We start from the raw sequence: 19,855 nt of genomic DNA on the forward strand, positions 1-19,855 counted from the left end.
GGAACCCAGCCCTGCATCTTCTGACACCAAGTTCCAAATTCTTTCCAGGCAATTCTCCATACTTCTCTTTTTTAAATTTAATTTTTAAGTTTACATCAATGTAATGTTCTTTGAAATATTAAACCATACAGATATGGTTACTGTCAACCCAAGAAGTAATCACAGTTATGAGTTTGACGTTTATCCTTCCAGAACTTTGACAAACCTCATACATATATCATACCATCATTTAGTGGGTGTGTTTACACAAATGGTATCTTAAGATGGGTATCACTCTGCAACTTGCCTTTTTCACTCAAAAATCTGTGAGTACCTACACCAATTCATTCCTTGAATGTTCCATGGTCAAGACACTTAGGTTGCTTTCATTTTCCAAAATTGCTAACGAGGTTGTGATAAACATCCTTGGTCAGCTTCCCCGGAGACAGGCTTGTGTTTTGCTAGAGTGGCTTCCTAGAAGCAGAGCTGCTGAGTCACAGATGGTGAGGGTTTTCAATGAAATTGGTCCCACCTGTGTGTATCAACTGGCTACATTGTGAATTGGATGATCTCTGGGGTCCAGAATGGGTGGGCTCAGAATGTGGGCACAGGCCAAAAAGGGACCACAACTCCCATCACAGCTCTGGCCAGGTGTGGCCCAGCGGGCAGAGCTTCAGGACACACTCACCTTGTGGAAAAAGAGAAACTGTCTGAGGTAAGGAAAGGCTGCCTTGGGGCTGGCGGTGAACCGTTTAGCTGGCTGGTCAGGGTCCTGGAAGGAGAAACACCAGAAGATGGAGGACAAGGAATCTGAAAAGACTCACGTATTATGGGCAGGCTTGGACCCTTGCTCTGCTCAGATACTGGCCAGGGTGGCTTGGGCAGAACACTGGTGGCTCTATGGCACCGCATCCAGGGCCATCTGCATGGTGAGCTCTTTCTCAAAGAGTCCAGGAGCACAACCTTCCTCAGCTAGGATTTACCTCTAAAAATTGATGGAAGTGAAATTTAAAACAGCCAAGTCCCTGTATGGAGAGCTTGCTAAGTAAATTATGACGCATATAGAATAAAATACCACGTAGCCATTGATATTCATGTATTCTGTTTATTATCACAACAAATAATTCACAGCAATGACCGCATGAAAATGTGGGTCACAGAGCACCATGGATGAAATGATCCCATTTACATAACTGTAAACACACACCCACATGCTAACGTACACACATGTACGTGTACTGGAGGGAGGAGGTGTGGAGCTATCACCAAAGTGGATGGGGGGGATGGTTACCTGTAGTTTTTACAATAAGCATTTATGGTTTTTACAAAAACACCAAAGCTATACTTATTTAGAAAACACAACGAAGTTATTTTTAATAGACACTTTAAGTCATTTGGCAAACCTTGGTTTTCCTCTCAACAACAGCTCAGCCGCCGCCATCAAGAAGGGAACCCACCTGAGAGATGCCCACCCTCCCCATTTCCCCTGAAATCTAGGAAGGAGCTGGGGCGAGAGGTCTCCTCTCCTAGACCAGGTTGAAATCCCTGCCCTTTCCTTTCTCAAGTGGTCTGCCATTCTAGAAAGTGTTCTCCAAATCACTCTTTAAAAAAAGAGTTCGCATACCAGGAAGAGCAGGGAGGTACTTTTTCAATCATCTCAGAGGAAGGGATGAGGCCCACCTGTGGACCCCCACGCAGTTGCCATCCCCCTCCTCTGGGACACCTACTCAGGTTTCTCAGATCCATCTGCAAGGCGGCATCCGGCATCACAGTGACCAGAACCTTCCGTGAGACCCTCTGATGTCGGGCGCCCATCGGCAGCCCAATCAGGCCTTCAGCAGGGCGATCTTGTGTTCCGGAACAGAGTCTTCGCTGCCATTGTAGGGCTGGGTCCCTGGTTCTTGCTTCAGGTATTTCTCTGCAGAAAACACAAGGTTTCCAAACACTAAAAAAGTGAAGTGAGGATAGGTCAGTTCACAGAATGGGATTAAAGGCTGGCCTTTTGGGGGCCTCAAGCCTGGGGAGTTAAGGTCCCTGGACCAATATCTCCAGCCCCGGGCCGGTTTCACCTAAGTCTCCACCAGCACCTCACCACTCTCCATGCCACGATAACCCTCCTCACTGCTGCGCGGGTTCCATGGTGCGGCTGGGCCCAATCTGCTTATCCAGTTCCTGTGGATCAGCGTATGGCTGCTTTAGCAGCAACATGGATGAATCGCACAGACACCAAGTTGAGCCAAGGAAGCCGAACACAGAAAGAATCCTCTTGATCCCACTACATGAAGTTCCGGAACAGGCTACACTGACCGATGGTGGAAGAAATCAGAGCAGTGCTTACCCCTAGTGGGGGCCACTGGAAGGGAGCAAGAGGGAACTTTCTGGAACGATGGAGAAAAGCTACATCCTGACTGGACGCCCATTGCATCCATGTGTCAGGACTCAAACTCACATTTAGGATCTGTGCATTTCACTGTATGTGAACTGTGCCTCAATTAAAAACTCACATACAGTCCCAAAACATAAAACCCCAGAGCAGGAAGGCCCCCTGACAACCTGTCCACTGCCTCACCCTCGTCCGAGTGCTCCCCACTCTTGGACTCGAGCACTGACCCTCCCACCTCCCAGGGTTTCTGTCCTGCCGTCCTGACCCTGTGGGGTGTGGCAGCCAGGCTGCCATGCCTCTCACTCTGATGACTGGCCACACCCACCTGCTTCTTCCAGGGTGCAGAAGTACAGGACGCCCTTCAGGTCAGCTGACAGCAGGACACGGAGAACGGGGACCTGTGGGACAAACGGTGATTCCAGGTGGGAATGCTCCTGCCCTAGCAAGCCACGTCACAGGCTAACTCACATCTCTGTAAGAGGAACACTTCTTAAGTGAATACCTTCTGAAGAACACGGAGATGAGTGCTCTGCAAATACAACACATGATGTAACGGACACAAGCAGAGCTCTGCAGCCAGATGCCACAAAAATGGAGCCCAGCCGCCTTCCTCACTGTGTGACATTGGGCAAGTCACTCAGCTTCTCTGGGCCTTGGCATCCTCACCTTGACATGGGGATGGTGACAACACAGACCTCACAGGCTACTTCGAGAGCAGATGCCGACACCCACCTGCAGGCCAATGAGGGCGAGGGTGGCGCCCCGCTTGTGGAAGTCCTCCAGGAGCTCCCCGAGCCCCAGCACCACCGTGTAGTCAATGCTGCAGATGTGGGTGCAGTCCAGGGCTGCAGAGCGTGGCGGGGATGCTGGGGGGACAGGGGAGTGGTCACACCAGGCAGAGGCTGCCAGAAAAGGCTCTGGCCAGGGGCATGGGGCCAAACAAGGCCATCAAGAGCTCCTCCCCAGTGGGGACGGGAAGGGGAAAGGACAAGGACCCAAAACGTTAGCTGTCTGGAGACAGCAACAACCATTTCCTTCATAGGGCAGGCAAACAGACCCCTTTCTCCCCTAAATACCAACTCCTGGAAGGAGCGGGCCCTCAGGGACACATGTTGGGAAACTGCCACCCTTGCTGCATGCACACACGGTGGGGGGGGTGTCCACTGGACGCCACTCTTGAGACGCCCGAGACCCCCAGGACCCAAGGACAGGCAAGCTCCTTCCTGACAGCCGAGAGCAGGGTCTTGGGGTCCAGCAGGAACCCCTGCTGAGAGGGTGGCGGGGAGCTGGGGGTGACCACAGCCCAACTGGCCACGTACTTTCCAGAGCCCGGCTCAGTAACGCCTCCCGGAGGGTTTCGATCGCAGGGAAGTGCAGGCCACTCGCCGGCTGCAGGACCAGCATCGGGCCCTCTGACACCTGGGGACAGTGTGGGGAAGCCAGTGAGCCCTGGAGGCAAGTTCAACAGGGCAGCTCTTCCAGGCCTAGGGTGGACGGGAGGGTGCAGAGCTGGCGGGACCCCCACCTGCGCCACAGCCCCACGCGCAGCAAGATAGCACTGTGGGGTTATGACCGGAAGGTCAAACCATCCGCTAGGTGAATGGTCACTTGGCAGTGCCTCAGGCCACAATCACACCAAGAACTCAAAATGCAAGACAGTGGGATCAAAGGGTCTGCCCATGGCATGCTTCACCCCACCGGGCCCCCTGAGGCCAGCATGTCCCCCTCAGGGGGACCAGATGGGCTACCTGTATCTTGGGTCTGGCCACGGAGTGCAGGAGAACCAGCATAGACACCAGGGTCCCTGCCAGGATGCCGTACTGGACCTCCCAGAAGCAGAGCAGGAACGTCACGCAGAGGGGCAGCAAGTCCAGCCCTGGAAGAAGAGGTCCAGCTGAGGAATGGCCCCTCCTCAGCGACCTTGGCTCCCAGCTACCCGAGCCCCGACAAGAGACACCTCGTGCGTGGCTTTCCTCATAATGAGTGAAGGTGTCATGGACCCCAAACAGCTCCCGGGGGACCCCCATCCAGAGACTTGGGGACTGATGCTTCTGACAGGCCATGCCACCTCAAGGATGTGTCAGAGGCAAGAAATCCCTCCCTACCTGGGCGAGGGGCCCTTAAGACCTGCCTGGTCGGCCTGGTCCCCTGCCCCTGGGGAGAGGTCCCAGTGGGCACTTCTCAGGGGACCAAGGAAAAAGGGATATGAGGACCAGAGAGGCACCGAGACTTCTCTTAGATGTAGAAGCCACATAAATCCCTTAACTGCTTTGAAAAACAAAAGAGAACAAAAACTTGTTACAGTAAAGGAATTGCACGTTCCGGAGAACCTTGAGCTGCTATGACCAGTGGAGAAAGGGAGGCTATGACACGAACCCTGCTGGTCACCCCAAAGCCCCCATCTCTCCCCCAGCTGGGCCAGCCTGGGCAGCAGCCAATGGCAGACGGAGGATCATCAATAACCTTGGTGCCGACGGACAGGAGATACATACTTTTCACTCGCCAGAGCGTCCCCACGATCTTGGTGTCGAACAGGGGGACCACGGCCATGATAATGACAGCAGCCAAGGCAGACTTGGGGATGTAGTAGAAGAGTGAGGTCAGGTAGTCGAGTGACAGCAGCACCAGGGCTCCTGCAGGGGCGTGGGGTGCTGTGACCTCATGGCCCTGCCACCCCAACTCCCACCCAGCAAGGAGTCCCTGCTCTGGGGCACAGAGCCAGGCACCAGAGCCGACGGCACCCACACCCTGGGCTCCCTCCACTCCTTTCCTCCTATCTCACTGCGGCGGACACGGGGAACACAGTGTCTGTGCAAGGGGTGCTCACCCGTCATCAGGCCCCCTGCTGGGGTGCACACCCCTGACTGAGCATTCACAGCCGTCCTGGAAGGCAACAGAGACCCATTAGTGGCTGTCGGGCTGGGAGAGCAGGGGAGGCGAGGAGCCACAATCCCTCCCACCTCCACTGTCTTTCAGGAATTAACTCCAGCACCAAGATGCTGGGAGCATTTCCATGCACGGGGATCTTTTTAACGTTAAACTGCAGCGCCGTGTATCGGGGTAAAGAAAACCAGCTAAGATGGTGAGGGAAGCAAAGGGAGCCCCCTCTTGTCTCCCCATAAACACCGTCACAGCTGACCAAGGGAGAGAGGACCAATGTGGAGAAAAGTGAAAACGGCCTCAGGACATGGGCAAGGGCCCAGGAGGGGGAACCTGGTTCTTCAAGCTGGACAAGGACCCTCTGACCTGGGCGGGGACCTCCCTGGAGACACAGGGAAGGGGGAACGTGGTCACTCACCGGCCAAAGCTGCCCGTGACCGGGTAGGAGGAGAAGAGGGAGCCCAGGATGTTCGTCAGGCCTGTGGAGAAACGGAAGGAAAAAGCTCATCCAGGACGAGAAGAAGCATAAAATAGAGAGAAAAAGGAGAGGAGGAGAAAGGAGATAAAAACCAGAAAGGAAACAGGAAGACAGAAGGCGAGAGGAACTACCCAGTGGGGCATCCTATATCTGGTTCTCTCTCCCTCTAGGAAGGTCAAACCATGATCTTTGCCAAGTGCGCCGAGATTAATTCTAGCTATAAAGCAGTTCTGACCCCAGCCCTGCCTGTGTGAAATATGCCTTTTCCCACGTATAACAGAATGAGGAATCCCTCCTGCCCAGAAAGGGGGACGGCTGAGTAAGGCAAGTGTGCAGAGACAGGCCTGAAGTGCCCAGTACGCCTGCCGGCATCCCTGCTACTCTGAGTTCCTTCAAACCCACACTTCCATGAGATGACTAGCCAAGGTGAATGGGAGAAGGTCATGGCCAGTAAGCTGCCTTCCCTGTGTGCCTCTGATTAAGCTGTACTGGACACAGCCATGCCCAGAACCTGGCTGGGACCTCAGAATGGAGGTAAGTAGCCCAAGTTCATCACCATCAGCTCGTCAGCACCCACCTCACCCAGGGGCCTTCACAAAGACCACCATGGTCTCCTTGGCTCCACAAACCCACAACTGGTCACAGGTTCAAGGCCTGCTCTAGAGACAGCTCAGGTGTCACCTGGGATGCACTGCTCCACAGTCAGGAAGCCTGGGGCCCATCTGAGTCCTCACTCATCCGCCTGCCCCTCCTGGAGGGAGGCACAGGGCGAGGCACAGGCAGCCAAGATCCCACACAATCAGCAGGCTCACCTGAGATCCTACCTGGCCACATTCCTCAGCAACCTGACCCTCGCCCTGGAAGCCCCCACCCCCAGCCCAGGTGGAACATTCCAGGCGTTCCCAGGCACAGAACAGGCCACAGCCCTCAGGGTCTGGTACACAGCAGGTGCTCAGTGAGCCTCAGTCAGACACTAGATGTCTGCACCCTACTCCTAGGGATTAAACTGAACGACCTGAGATAGGAGAACGGGCCCCACTCGGGCCAGCTCTGCACCCTGTGTGTCAGCACCTCCACCACCCAGACCCCGAGAGCCACCCGCCACTGGAGTCTTACCGATGGCCAGCAGCTCCTGGTTGGCGTCAATACGGTAATTATTTTGAGAAGCTATAAAGAGAACAGACAATAAAAACACTGTCACTAGTTACATATCATCAGGAAACTGTCTATGAAACGATAAAACAGGCTACCAGTTTCTCCCTACAACATTGTCTATGTTTGTAAATAGAAGGTATAAACACAGATAAAATATATACATATATGCAAATGTACACACGTCTTTGTGTGTTTACAAAAAAAAGTAGATGTAGAGCGAAACGTTAGCAGTTAATTGAGGTAGTGAAGGACGTTACAAGTGATTCTTTTTTTTATCCATTTCTGAACTTTCAATATCTTGTGCAACAAACATGTATTGCTTTTATAATAAGGGAAAGATGTTTTAAACTAAAAAGCTCTCTGGTGGCAAGTCAAGATGACTAGAAAGTCTCAGATGAGGCCCAGAGACATGCGCGGGAAGATTTAGGGAGAAACTATGGAGCGGCATGAATTTTAAGACAGTGGTTGGTAAACTTTCTGTAAAGGGCCAGACCGTCAATATTTTAGGTTTTGAGGGTCACACCCTCTGTCACAACTGCTCAGCTCCCCATTATAGCACAAAGCAGCCATACAACACGAAACAAGTGAACAAGAGATCATCTTCCAATAAAACCTTACTTGTGAACTGAAGTACAAATTTCATATACTTTTCATGTGTCATCAAATCCAAATCTTCTTTAGATTTTTTTTAAACATTTAAAAATGCAAAAGCCATTCGCAGGTGATGGGCAGCAGGCTGTGGTTTACTAAGCCTTGATTTAAAAGCAGGACAAGCTTTACAAATGAGCACAGGAAGTCAGCTGACTTCAAAAGAAAATGGAGAGTTTTCTAAGTAATAGACAAGATGAGTAAAATCTGTCACATGCAGATTCTGAGATATGCCCCTCCAAATTAAAAAAAAAAAGGATCAGAAAAATAAAAACTGAACAAGAAAGATGTGAGCTGAACAGGTCGCAAACTGAAATGCAGCGTGGTCTTGAGCAACTGCTGGCGTTTGGAAAGGAAAACCCTTTAGAATGAACACTGGTTTATAGTCTCCTTGGAATGGTCTAAGGATCCAGATGCTGGAACTTCAAAGAAGAAAACATAATCCTGGCACAACCTGGGCTGGGCAGTGAACACAAGTTAGGTAGTCATAGTAACATACATGTCATATATCTGAATTTTAACCTTTAGAGTCAAATTAGATCCAAACAAAGGACTTAACCCTCTTATAGAACAGAAAAAACACATCATTCTCATGGACAACACAGAACAAAAGTCCAGGGACCTAAGACAGAAGCAGGGACACATGAAAGGTCTGGCAGCCTCAGCTCAGGCAGAGGGAATCAGTATTGAGCAGCAAACATATAAGTAGATTAACGCTTCCCAGCCTCTCCAGGGGTCAGGAGGGGACAAGCCAGGTGTGCTCAGACACTCGGAAAGGGCACCTTGTCAAATTTTTAGGAATTTTGCTAACAGGGTATCAAATACAGCTATTATTACCAATTAAATGAAAACTGTCAATTCAATAAGTTATATTAAAAACAAAGATAATACTTAAAAAATAATACTTTTAAAAAAGCATGTATTACTCAGATAAAAACTCAAAGTTTTAAAAATCAAAGCAGATAAAAAGCAAGCAGAAGAGCAGGCAAGCAAGGCAGGCTGGGCTCCAGGCTGAGGTGCCAGGGAGGGCGTGGGTGGTGAGCATCTTACCAAAGGATTTGGCCACTGCGATGCTCTCCAGGAGACCCATCAGGGGCACCACGGCCAGCCCGGCCCCCATGCCCTGAGAGAGGAGAGAGGGATGGTGAGTGACCCTCTGGGGAAGGACAGAAGAGGCCTGACCAGTCAGTGACCTGATAAGGTAGGCACTGGCTCGTCCATGTCTGACAGAAGCAAACATACTTCAGCTGCAGGGCTGTGAGCTCACACTGCAAGAAACACGACACACAGCAGAACACAACAGATTCCTGCTCTGCCAGCGTCCACGATGGCAGGAACACCCCTGGGCTCAAGGTAGAAAAATAAATGTGGTGCCCTTTGAGGTTGTGCCTAATCTGGAACTCATTCCTACCTGTCCCTGCACCAGAGATGCCCCTTCCTGAGACCAGCAGTCCTAGGTGAGTTCAGAGCTGCGTATCACTAAGCGGATGCATTAGGAGATAGAACCAAGCCCAGGGGCTGCTGCGGCCTCAGCCAAGCCGGCCTGGCTCCCTGTCTCTACCCACCTGTACCATCTCGGTGAAGGAGATCGTCCCGTTGGCAGTGGTCACTGAGAAGGGAGGGATGTGGGCATCAGGGAGCCCCTCGGGTGTCTTCCCAGTTAGAACAAAAGGCTGGTATCCAGTCACCTGGAAGGAGTATGCGACCAGGGCAGCAAAGGAGACCACCAGGGCGTTGCGAGCTAGGACAGGGGGAGAGACTGTCAGTGAAACCTGGATCGTCTGGGTAACTGGGGCAAATACACCTCAGGAGGTGGAAGACCCCACCCCAGCCTGGGAAACAGCATGGATACAAGCAACCGTATGGCAGGCATGAACACATGACACCATGAAAAACGCACAATGGGGAACCAGAGGAGTGGTGACACACAGGGCCAGCACGCATATCATCTACTGGTCACCAGTGACTGCATGGTCAAAGGCAGAGCTGGAAAGACTTTGAGATCAGATCTCCCAAGGTGATGCCCCTTTGAAGACGGAGAAACAGAGCAGGTTTACTCTGCTGCCTAAAACAACTAAAAACTGGACAAAACATATGGAACAACGGTGCTTGTGTATATATACCCAAATATCCCCCAAATTGACCTTCTAGAAATGAAAACCGTAACGTCTGAGGCAAAATATACACTAAATGGATTAAAGACAGATTAGATATTACAGGAAAAAGACTAGTGAAACTGAAGATGTAGCAATAGAATCTCCTCAAAATGAAACACACAGAAGAAGAGAAAGATTGAAAAACTGTACAAAGCATCAGTAGCTGTGGAACAATTTCAAGTAACCTAGTATGTGTCAGAGTCCACAAAGAAAGACCATGGAGTGGCATGGGGAGACAGCACAAGGATTTGAAGAAACAATGACTGAGTATTTTTCCAAATTTGATAAAAACTGCAAACCTGCATAACCAAGAAGCTCAGTGAATTCCAAGGACAAGACACATGGAAAAAAAAAAAAAAAGAAACTACAACAAGGCACATCATAATCAAATTGCCTAAAGCCAATGATAAAGAGAATTTTTTTTTTTGGCTGTGTTGGGTCTTCGTTTCTGTGCGTGGGCTTTCTCTAGTTGCAGCGAGCAGGGGCCTCTCTTCATTGCGGTGTGCGGGCCTCTCACTGTCGCGGCCTCTCTTGTTGCGGAGCACAGGCTCCAGACGCGCAGGCTCAGTAGCTGTGGCGCACGGGCTTAGTTGCTCTGCAGCATGTGGGATCTTCCCAGACCAGGGCTCAAACCCGTGTCCCCTGCACTGGCAGGCAGATTCTCAACAACTGCGCCACCAGGGAAGCCCAAGAGAATGTCTTAAAAGCAGCCAGAGAAAAAGGTCATATTTAGAGAAATGAAATAAGAATGACAGCAGACTTCTTGTAGGAAACAAAGCAGGCCAGAAGACAGGAGAACAGCATTTTTAAAGTGTGGAGGAGGAAAAAAACTGTCTAGAATTCTATATCCAGCAAAGCTACCCTCCAAAAGAAAAGTAAAACATTGACTATTTTGGACATACAAAAGTTGAAAGAATTCATCACCAACAGGCCTGCACTACAGGAAACAATATAGAAGGCTCTCCAGGCAGAAGGAAAATGATACAGATGGAAATCTGGATCTACACAAAGGAACGAAAAGCACAAGATGTATAATGTGGGAAGATATAACAGACTCTGTTCTCATTACTTGTACATCTTTAGAAGTAACTACATAGTTAAAGTGGAAACAATAATAACGACTGAGGGATTTAAAACACATGTTGAAAAAAAATATATGACAACCATAGCACAAAGGCTAGAAGAGGAGAAATGGATGTATCTGGTCAAAAGGTTCTTATATCAACGTGAAGTTGGAAAGTATACTGTATTAAGATACAGATGTATACGATAAACCCTAAAGCAACCACCAAAAACAAACAAGCAAAAACAAAAACACACACAGCAGTTATAGCCTATAAGCCAATAAAGGGAATAAAAAAAGAATCATAGAAAAATACTCAATCCAAAAGATGGCAGAAAGAGAGGGAAAAGGGAACAAAGAAGAAATGAGACAATAGGAAACAAAGAGCAATGTGGTAGATCTAAAGCTAGATACATCAATCATCACATGGAATGTAAACATTACCCCACCCCCCAATGAAAAGGCAGAGATCATCAGATTGTATTAAAAAACAAAACCCGTCTATATGTTTCCTACAAAAAACACACTTGTTAAACATAAAGACACAAATAAGTTAAATAGGTTCAAAGTAAAAGGATGGGAAAACATATGCTAATACTAACCAAAAGAAATCTGGAACAACTCTACATGAAAGTAGAGTTCAGAGCAAAGAATGTTACCAGGATAAAGGGGGTCATTTCCAGAGAAAATTATAATTCTACACATGTATGTACATACAAAGTTTATTCTCTGACAGTAATGGGATTACGTTAGAAATCAGTAGCAAAATACTAATTAAAAAAATCCCCAAATATTTGGAAACTAATTCCTAAAAGGCTCCTGTTTCAAAGGGTAAATAATCCACAATTCAAAAGAGAAGTAAAAATGGAAATTAGAAAGTATTTAGAACGAAGTGAAAATGAAAACACAACCTATCAAAATTGTGGGATGCAGCTAAAGCAGTGCTGAGTAGGAAATTTATGACCCTAATCACTATATTGGAAAAGGAAGGTCTCAAAGACCTCAGCTTCTGCCTTAAGAATTTGAAAAAGAAACCTAAATTCAAAAGTAGCCAATGCAAGGAAATAATAAAGATCAGATCAAAATCTACTAACAAGAAAACAAAAGCAATAGAGAGATCAATGCAATCAAAAGCTGGTTCTGTGAGATAAATAAAATCGATACACCTCTAGATCAACTGATCAAGAAAAAGGGCAAGTGACCTGGGAGCAAGTCCTCACTCTGCCTGCTCCTAGCTATGTGACCTTGAGAAGTCTTACTTGGTTTGTCTGTTTTACCTTTCAGAGCCTCATTTTCCTCACTGGCAACACAGGGAAAATAATATCCCATCCTCAAGGCTGCTATGAGAATCAAAAGAAGTGATGTTTGTAAAATGCTTTATAAGTCATCCATCACTGTATGTCAGATCACAGCTCATTCAATTTCTGCAAGTCTCTACTTTTTCATTTGCAAAAGGGGAGAAATTACAACTGTTCCACCTAGCCCACAAGAGTGTTCTGGGGCTAAACAAATTCTCTACAAATTGCTAAACAAACACAAGGTACTACTATAGGTTAACCTGTCCTCACTCAGCTAAAATACAAGCTGAAACGATGACTTTTTAATAAACATAGTTGGGAGCTCAGTAACTAGTTTCCTATGGACACACCACATATCCTGGAGAGAAAGAAGACAGTAGTCCCTGAGAAGCCTACAGGGTTTTGGAGCAGCATTTCTCAGACCTCAGTGTGCCTACAAGTCACCTGACAAACATGTTAACGTGCAGATTCTGCGTCAGAGGTCTGGGTGGGCCTGAGAACCTGCATTTCCAACAAGCTCCCAGGGGATGCCTGTACTGCTGGTCAGAGGCCACACTTCGAGTGTTAAGTTTTAGGCAACAGAGCCTGTTTTCACTATTTTACAGATGACTATACTAAAGCTCATAAAATTTTGACAAGTGACTCATGCAAGTGCCAGGTAAGTGGCTAAACTAGGACTTGAAACCAGTAGTTTCACCATAAACCCAGTGCTCTTCCACCCTCCCAAGCGCTCAGCGTTTACCCATGGCCTCCCGGCTGCAGAATGGCGTCTGGTGAGTGACTCTTGGGACTGGGGACCAGCCGGAGAAGCTGGAAGTGACTCAAGGGCTGAAATCTAGTCACCCCCTCCCTCCCACAACTGGCTGGATTTCATGGCCACGGAGGAGTAGGGCCAAGCGGGATGATTTCCATTCCCCTCAGCTCTGGAAAGGCCCAGTAGGTATCAATGCTTCCTTGCTTTGCTGTACCTGCCATTCTCTCTCTGTGTCACCTACTGGCAGCTCAGTGGAGAGATGTCCATCCCCACCACCACCCCGAGATGGCCCTTCAACCAGCCAATGGTTCCACTAACTCTCCTCATCTTGCCGCCTTTTACTTCAGCCTTTCTTTACAGATCCTCTGGTTAACTGCAACTCAACCTGCTGATTCCAGGCCTGAAGCAAAATGTTTACCCTTTGCAGCTGCACAATTAAAACAGGACCAGTCTGTCTCAGTGGAACTTGTTTTCTCCCCCAGAAACCTGCCAGAGTTTCTCAACCTTAGCACTGCTGACACCTTGGGCCAGATCAGTTTTTTTGCCGTGGGAGACTATACATTGCAGGATGTTTAGTAAAATCCCTGGCCTCCACCCATCAGAAGCCAGAAACAGTCTTGCCCAGTAGTGTCAACCAAAAATGTCTCTGAACATTGCCAAATGTCCCCCGGGGGCGGGGGGGAGCAAAATCATCCCTAGCTGAGAACTTCTGCCGTTAAACAGAGTTCTCAGCCCTGGACGCATATCAGAACCACTTAGCGAGTGACGTGAAGTTCTCTAGGGGTGGAATTCGGGTTCCTGGGGTGACTACAATGTGAGACCAGGTTGTGCAGGACAAATCTGGAAATGGTCCCTCAGCCAGAAGGCCCCCTCACCTGTGGTGGCAGTCCAAACCAACCCATGGCTGAGCCGCACGCCAGTGGGCATCTCGGGATGGACGGGAGGCACGTGGTCCCGCATCAGCTTTAGCACGAGAAGCAGCACCATGCAGACCAGTCCCAGCACTGCATCGCCCACCCTGTAGACAGACACCAGTCACCGCCCAAACCTGCTGATAGCACAGGCCTTCTGGCCTTTGGTTGCTGCTTCTGCTGGAAAACTTTCTCTCTCGAATGCTCTTTTTGTTTTTTCCTAAGTAACCTCTGTCCCTGTTCCATTTCAAAACTTTATTCGAAACTTAGTAGGTACACAGGCCCTGGGAGCTGAAGCCCAGATCACAGTGGTAGCCATAGGCGCGCTACCAACTCACGTTTTTAGTCACATAGCTCTCTGGGCTACACGTGTCTCGTCAGTTCCGGGAGATTCACTCCTGACTGCCTATGATGCTCTCTGACCAGTCCATCTCCATCTCCACTGCCCTCCATGTGGCTGACCCCAACCAGGTGCATCTTATGGGCCAGGAAACCTCAGCAGCAGACCAGAAGGGGAGGAGAGGATGGTCACAGGGTCTCCTCCACTCCCTTCAGGAAGCTCCCCGTACAGCTCCCCCCAGGTCACTTCTTCCTCTTGCCCCTCCAGCCAGAGAGGTGTTCTGGCCTCCAGCTGGGCTCATCGAGCTGCATCTCCTATTTGTCCCTTTAATCTGCTTGCTCTGAGAGAAACCCCTCCATCTGAGTGATGTGCTTGCTGTAGGAACTCTCTCCACCTGCCACCCGTCCCCTGGCACCTGCATGTCTGTTGGCCTCTGCCTTCCCTTGCCCTGTGGTTCTCTTGCTCACTGAACTATGAACTCCTTGAACGAGAGACCACCTGCCCTTCCTTCACATGGTCTCTTCTCACTTCCACCACAGGAGAAAGCCCTGCATGGGGTCACGCTGACTGGTGCACTGGACTGACCAGAGCAGAGCTTCTCAAGCTTCAATGAGCCACGTGGGCCTCTTGTTAAGCCGACTGAGTCAGCAGGTCTGGGCCGGCCAGACTGTGCTTCTAACCAGCTCCCAGGTGATGCCGATGGTGCTGCTCGCGGGACCCCTGTTTGAGCAGCAAGATCCCAGAGGATTGGAATAAATGCCACTTGGGAGTGGAAATGGGGAGGGAACTGGGAGAGGAATCTAGAAGGAAGAGCTACTTATGGGGGCGGGAGGAGAAACACAGCCAACCAGTACCTGGTCTCTCCGATGTTGTGGAAAGTGTAATACACTTGCAGAAAAAACTGCCTGGAGATGTGCTGCAGTCCCAGCAGGTTCTGTCAAACAAGAGCTTCTGATTAGACAGCCTTCTGCGATATAAAGGCCTGAAACCCAACCCTTGCAGCATCTCAATACTGTTCCAAACCTGGAACCCCCTACCCCTTCAAGGGCCCTTCCTGGGGGAAAACATCTCCTGGCTCTCCCGGGCCTATCTGTCCATTCCCAAAGTCCCCAAAGGGAGGAGATCAAAGTTATCCCTCTCGGGGGGAAGTGGGGGCGCTGACGGTATTTCACAAAGTTCCAGTTGTCGCAAGTCGTTGCAAATTACTCAAAGTAATTTGAGCGACCTCAAACCAAGGAGACTGGTTCAACCGCTCCCTGGCCCGGGGCCCTGCCCACCCCCTCAGGCCCGGCTGCCATCTGTTCGCGGCCCCGTCCATCACTCAGCGGCCCGCCCTTCACAGCACAGACCCCACCGCCATTGGCTCGAGGCCGCGTCCGTCACTCGGAGGCCCGCCCATCGGGGACCGCCCCCTGTCAGAAGCGAAAGTCTCGCCTCGAGACGGGCAGACCCGCAAGGGCAGGGGTCGAGGGGGAGCCGAGGTCCTCCAGGGAGGAGCGCTGAGGGGACCCCGTCAGGTCGGGGGTCCTCAGGTGGGAGAAGGGGCCCCACTCTGTACTTCAGTTATCTGGTTGGGATCAGAAGGGGAGGTCGAGGCCCAGACTCGCAAGGCAATCAGGCTCCAAGGACCCCAAAACCCACTGTGTACACGGCCCCCGAAGGGGAAGGGCAGACACGGACAGCGGCTTCTGTCCTGGGCAGGGACTCCTGCGTGGGCAGGTCAAGAGGACCCCCACCCCAAGCCTAGAGGCTCTCAGATGACTGTCATGACCTAGTCAAGGTTTTGAAGACAGGGACCTAGGGGTGCCAAATACGAATGCATAAAGAAGCTACCCTCTCACTGTGTTACGAAAAAAGAACATTCTTGACACTAAAAATGAAAGATAATGTTTCCAGAATAAAGGACAGAACATCCCACGAAGCAGCACTTGCCAAGCTCACCCTGACATATGTGTGTACATAATCTATAGTTCGAATTACGCACACTGTTCTAGGCTGTCTCCTCCTCTGTAAGTGGAAATAGTAATGCCTACCTCCCAGAGGACTTCTGAGAACTAAACATAGGGAGAGCTTAACCCAGCACCCAGTGACGTGTCAACTACTTTATTCTCTCTCACACGTACCCTCTTGGGCTTCACGTTCTTACTTTCTCATCCGGCCTCCATCCGCGAAGACTGTCACGGACTAAAGTGAAGCAGAGCCTGACTGTGGGAACCACACCGTGGAGAGGCGTGTGTATATGTGTGTGTGTGTGTGTCCCTCAATCTGTACGATTCAGCTCAGTTTCATTCTGCACACCCAAGCACAGCTCCAGGCGGCCACGTTGGAAGTAAAACAGTGCCTGCCTTCCAGGTACGCAGAACCCAATGGAAGGAGAGTAAATGATATCCTCAGATAACCAATGATCACTGATTCCAATACTTCTCGTTTGTGTTTAAACAGAAACATAAAAAAGCACGATATTTGAAAAACATTAAACAAAAAATTGGAAAAGAAAGACATAAAAGTGAAATCACCTAGCTAAATTAGCTTAGGGAGCAATTTGCTTGTCGGAATTTTGGCAGTACACTCGCGACTTGTAAAGGCCCAATGGTTCAATATGCAGTAGGGGCAGAACTCTGTGAGGTGAACCAAGCACTCAGGCATGAAAACTCCAGCAAGAGCGGGGACTGTCATTACTGGTCCCCCAAATTACCTGTTGTAGAACTTGGCCATCACTCAATATCTCCCCCGAAGGATCATTTTATTTTACTTATTTATTTTTTTTTGTGTGGTACGTGGGCCTCTCACTGTTGTGGCCTCTCCCGTTGCAGAGCACAGGCTCCGGACGTGCAGGCTCAGCAGCCATGGCTCACGGGCCCAGCCGCTCTGCGGCATGTGGGATCTTCCCAGACCAGGGCACGAACCCGTGTCCCCTGCATCGGCAGGCGGACTCTCAACCACTGCGCCACCAGGGAAGCCCAAGGATGATTTTATTAATGGAGACTCATGCCAGCACGACAGGCTCTGAGCCCCAAAATAGCAAGAGTTTGACCCACACATATCAGGACCTGGCCTTGGTCCTGCTAGCCAGCAGATGTCCCAGGACCAACTAGGGTGCCTACCTTAATCTGCCCGAAGCCGATGATGATGGCGGCAGCCGAGGTGAAACCTTTAATGACGGGACAGGAGATGAAGTCCAGCAGGAACCCTGGACAGCCAAGAGGGAACACCAAGCTGGTCCCAGCCCCACTGGGTCAGTGTGGGCTGGGAGAGGTGGTATGGGTGGGACTGGGTCTAAAGACTAGTGGCATACCCTGTTTGGGCTGGTTTGGAGAGCAGGAAAGAGACTAGGGACTGAGGCCCTGGGCACTTCTCCAAGTGTCCTGGCCTCTGAGCACAGTAGAGAGCTGAGAGCCACCCTTCTTGACACACACACACACACACACACACACACACACACACACACACACACACACGGATAGCCCTTGGAATGCAAAGAAAGAAATGCTGAAAGCAGGGCATCCCCAGAAGGAGGTGCCTTGGTACCCCAGGAAGAGCAGAGCTGCAACCCCCCGTCCCCATGACAGGAAGGTCTGAGTGTCTTACCCAAGCGCAGGAACCCCATGCCTAATTGGATGCAGCCCGACAGAAAGGCCAGCAGCACAGCATAGGCAGGCTCGCGGAAGGTGTAGAAGGAGACCAGGAGGGACATGATGGCCGTGGGGCCCAGAGTCACATCTCGGGAGGTACCCAGAAAAAAATATACGAAGCACCCCATGAAGGCAGAGTAGAGGCCGTACTGTTGGGCAGAGAGAGCAATGAATATCCAGGAGGCACACGGCACCCGCGCAGGGTCCCTGGTGTAGCTGGTTAAGCACAGGGATCTGTGTGGTCCATTGTGTATTCTGGGCACAGCAGCACATACAGGCAGGGTGCACTGATCACCCTGTTACCCAAGGTTGTGGACCTACAGTGACTACGGGGCCTCTTTCCTACCCACACCCAACTGGGGCCTCGTGTCCTTATGTCTGAGCCTGTGATTCTGAGAAAGCATTCTTAAAGCCAGAGTGAGTCATCCCACTGGCCCCATCAGGCAATCCAGAACTAGCTTGGTGTCTGTGTGTGACAAGCATGACAAGAGGGGTTACAGGAGCACGCGTCTGCCCAAAGGCAGTCACATGCTCTAGGTTGTAAACTAAGGCTTCTTGGGCCCCATGGGACTGGAGCCCAGGGTGCCCCCTTGTCTGGAGGGAATACTATGCATGCATTTCTACTCTGCTCCTGGGTGAGCACTAAGGCCTGGAGTGGGGTCAGGCTAAGGGGAAGGGATGTGGTGGGCAGCAAGGGCACACATCTCACCTGGGGAGGGAGTCCAGCCACCTCGGCATAGGCCAGCGCCTGGGGAATGACTGTGAGCCCAACTGAGATCCCAGCGATGAAGTCCATCTTCAGCGCGTGCCAGGTGTAGTCAGGCAGCCAGGCCAGGAAAGGCAGCCTCTTCTGCATGGTCGCAGTGGACCAGCAGCAGGACATCGGGGCAAAGCCCTTGGGCGGCTTCATAGTAGATGACATGTCTAGGAAGAGTGGGGGGGGGGCGGGGGGACACAGACCAGCAGTCAGGGCCTGGGCTTCAGAAAACCCAGCAACAGGGTGAGAGTGAGGGTGAGGTCCAGAAACATCAAGAGATGCGCAATCGGTCTCCTCTCACCCAGGGAGGTGGAGCTAGATGCGTTAAATCTCCCCTCACCTTGCTGATCTGAGTCAGGAAGCCAACAGCCTGCGCAGAGAAGGCGTCAACCAAAGGTGGAGTGCCCCCCCGCCACCGACTGCTCTCTCTTAACCCCACCTGCCCAGACCCTAGGTGCCTTCTCTTCCTCCATCCACTCTGGCCAGAAAAAATAAATGATTTCTCACTGAGAAGTTCAAACACTAATCACTAATTAGACTCAAGGTTTCTCCTCCCAGGAGAATTTGTTTCCTTTTTTTATTCCCCCCCCCAGGAAATTTAACGGGGAGCAGTGCAGAGAAAAGCAGGTCCACGGAGATACCCACATGTGGCTGGCGATGAGTGGGTGGGGTGACTGGAGGCCCTGAGGTTTTCCAAGTGCGCAGCATAGCAGGCTCCACCCACTACGGCAGACTGCGGCGCTGCGGTGGTGGGAGGGCTCCCATCCTGAAGCTGCGCATCACCCCAACCCCCACCTGTGGCGTCTACATCCTTAGAGAAGCCTTAGGTATTCTAGTTTGTTTTGAAAGAACGTCAGAGGCTCCCCCCGGTAATTCACGGCGCGCATCCTCTAGGGTCCTGGTGCTCCTGGCGCGCAGAGCCTGTCCCAAACCACCCCCAGCCCCGGTGGGGCCGCTCTGGACAGAACCGGCCCCCCACCCCCGAAGCCGCTTGCCCCAGACCCTGGGGTCTAAGGGGGGGACGCACACCGTCTGCCGGTCCGTGGCCTGCCGGCCTCAGCAAGGCGGAGGATGGCGGGGACCTGGGTGGGGATGAGGTGGGTGGGGATGAGGTGGGTGGGGAGCGGGGTCCCCGCGGGACGCACCCGTACCCGCGGCCCACTTGCCGCCCCCCCACGTCGGCCGCCCACCAGCGACCCCGGCCAGTGCCCTGGCAACTCGAGCGCCCGGCCCCGGGCCCCGCCGCCGTCAGCCACGCACTCACCGGACGCCACAGCTCGGGGTCTCCCGTCGTCTCCGCAGCTGGTCTGCAGAAACCGCAGAGGTTGGGGGAGCGGGAGCCGGAGCCGGGGCGGGTCCTGGGCGGGTCCTGATGTACACGTGACCGAGGGTTGGGGCGGGAGGGCTGGTGCTCACGTGAC

General features: G+C 51.3%; 1 protein-coding gene across 3 annotated transcripts; it reads right to left on the reverse strand.

Moving 5' to 3' along the window:
- Positions 1-1,068: 1,068 nt before the first annotated feature.
- Positions 1,069-19,779, reverse strand: SLC26A11 (solute carrier family 26 member 11). Of its 3 annotated transcripts, none has more exons than XM_060133606.1 (17): positions 19,699-19,779; positions 18,387-18,601; positions 17,634-17,826; positions 17,150-17,235; positions 14,900-14,979; positions 13,670-13,812; positions 9,089-9,264; positions 8,574-8,646; positions 6,837-6,887; positions 5,661-5,721; positions 5,190-5,245; positions 4,855-4,995; positions 4,111-4,238; positions 3,682-3,781; positions 3,095-3,228; positions 2,688-2,760; positions 1,069-1,897 (listed from the first exon to the last, which is right to left on the reverse strand). In XM_060133606.1, the coding sequence occupies exons 2-17, from the start codon at positions 18,597-18,599 to the stop codon at positions 1,806-1,808; spliced, it is 1,800 nt and encodes a 599-aa protein (XP_059989589.1). In that variant the 5' UTR covers positions 18,600-18,601; positions 19,699-19,779; the 3' UTR covers positions 1,069-1,805. The 3 variants fall into 3 exon arrangements, with proteins under 3 accessions (XP_059989589.1, XP_059989588.1, XP_059989590.1); XM_060133605.1 differs by lacking the exon at positions 19,699-19,779 and adding an exon at positions 19,080-19,603; XM_060133607.1 differs by lacking the exons at positions 17,634-17,826; positions 19,699-19,779 and having other exon boundaries at positions 17,150-17,261; positions 18,387-18,552.
- Between the last annotated feature and the right edge of the window lie 76 nt (positions 19,780-19,855).

The sequence above is a fragment of the Lagenorhynchus albirostris genome, chromosome 20, assembly GCF_949774975.1.
Source record: "Lagenorhynchus albirostris chromosome 20, mLagAlb1.1, whole genome shotgun sequence".
Classification (NCBI taxonomy): domain Eukaryota; kingdom Metazoa; phylum Chordata; class Mammalia; order Artiodactyla; family Delphinidae; genus Lagenorhynchus; species Lagenorhynchus albirostris.

What these genes read in the sequence shown, in the direction of transcription:
- SLC26A11 (XM_060133606.1), bottom strand. Translation starts at nt 18,599, where the DNA reads ATGTCATCTACTATGAAGCCGCCCAAGGGCTTTGCCCCGATGTCCTGC. An exon ending in CACAACATCGGAGAGACCAG is followed by an intron (nt 13,813 to 14,899) that starts GTACTGGTTGGC and finishes GTCTGTCTACAG; the next exon opens with GGTGGGCGATGCAGTGCTGG. An exon ending in GTCACGGGCAGCTTTGGCCG is followed by an intron (nt 5,246 to 5,660) that starts GTGAGTGACCAC and finishes GTTGCCTTCCAG; the next exon opens with GACGGCTGTGAATGCTCAGT.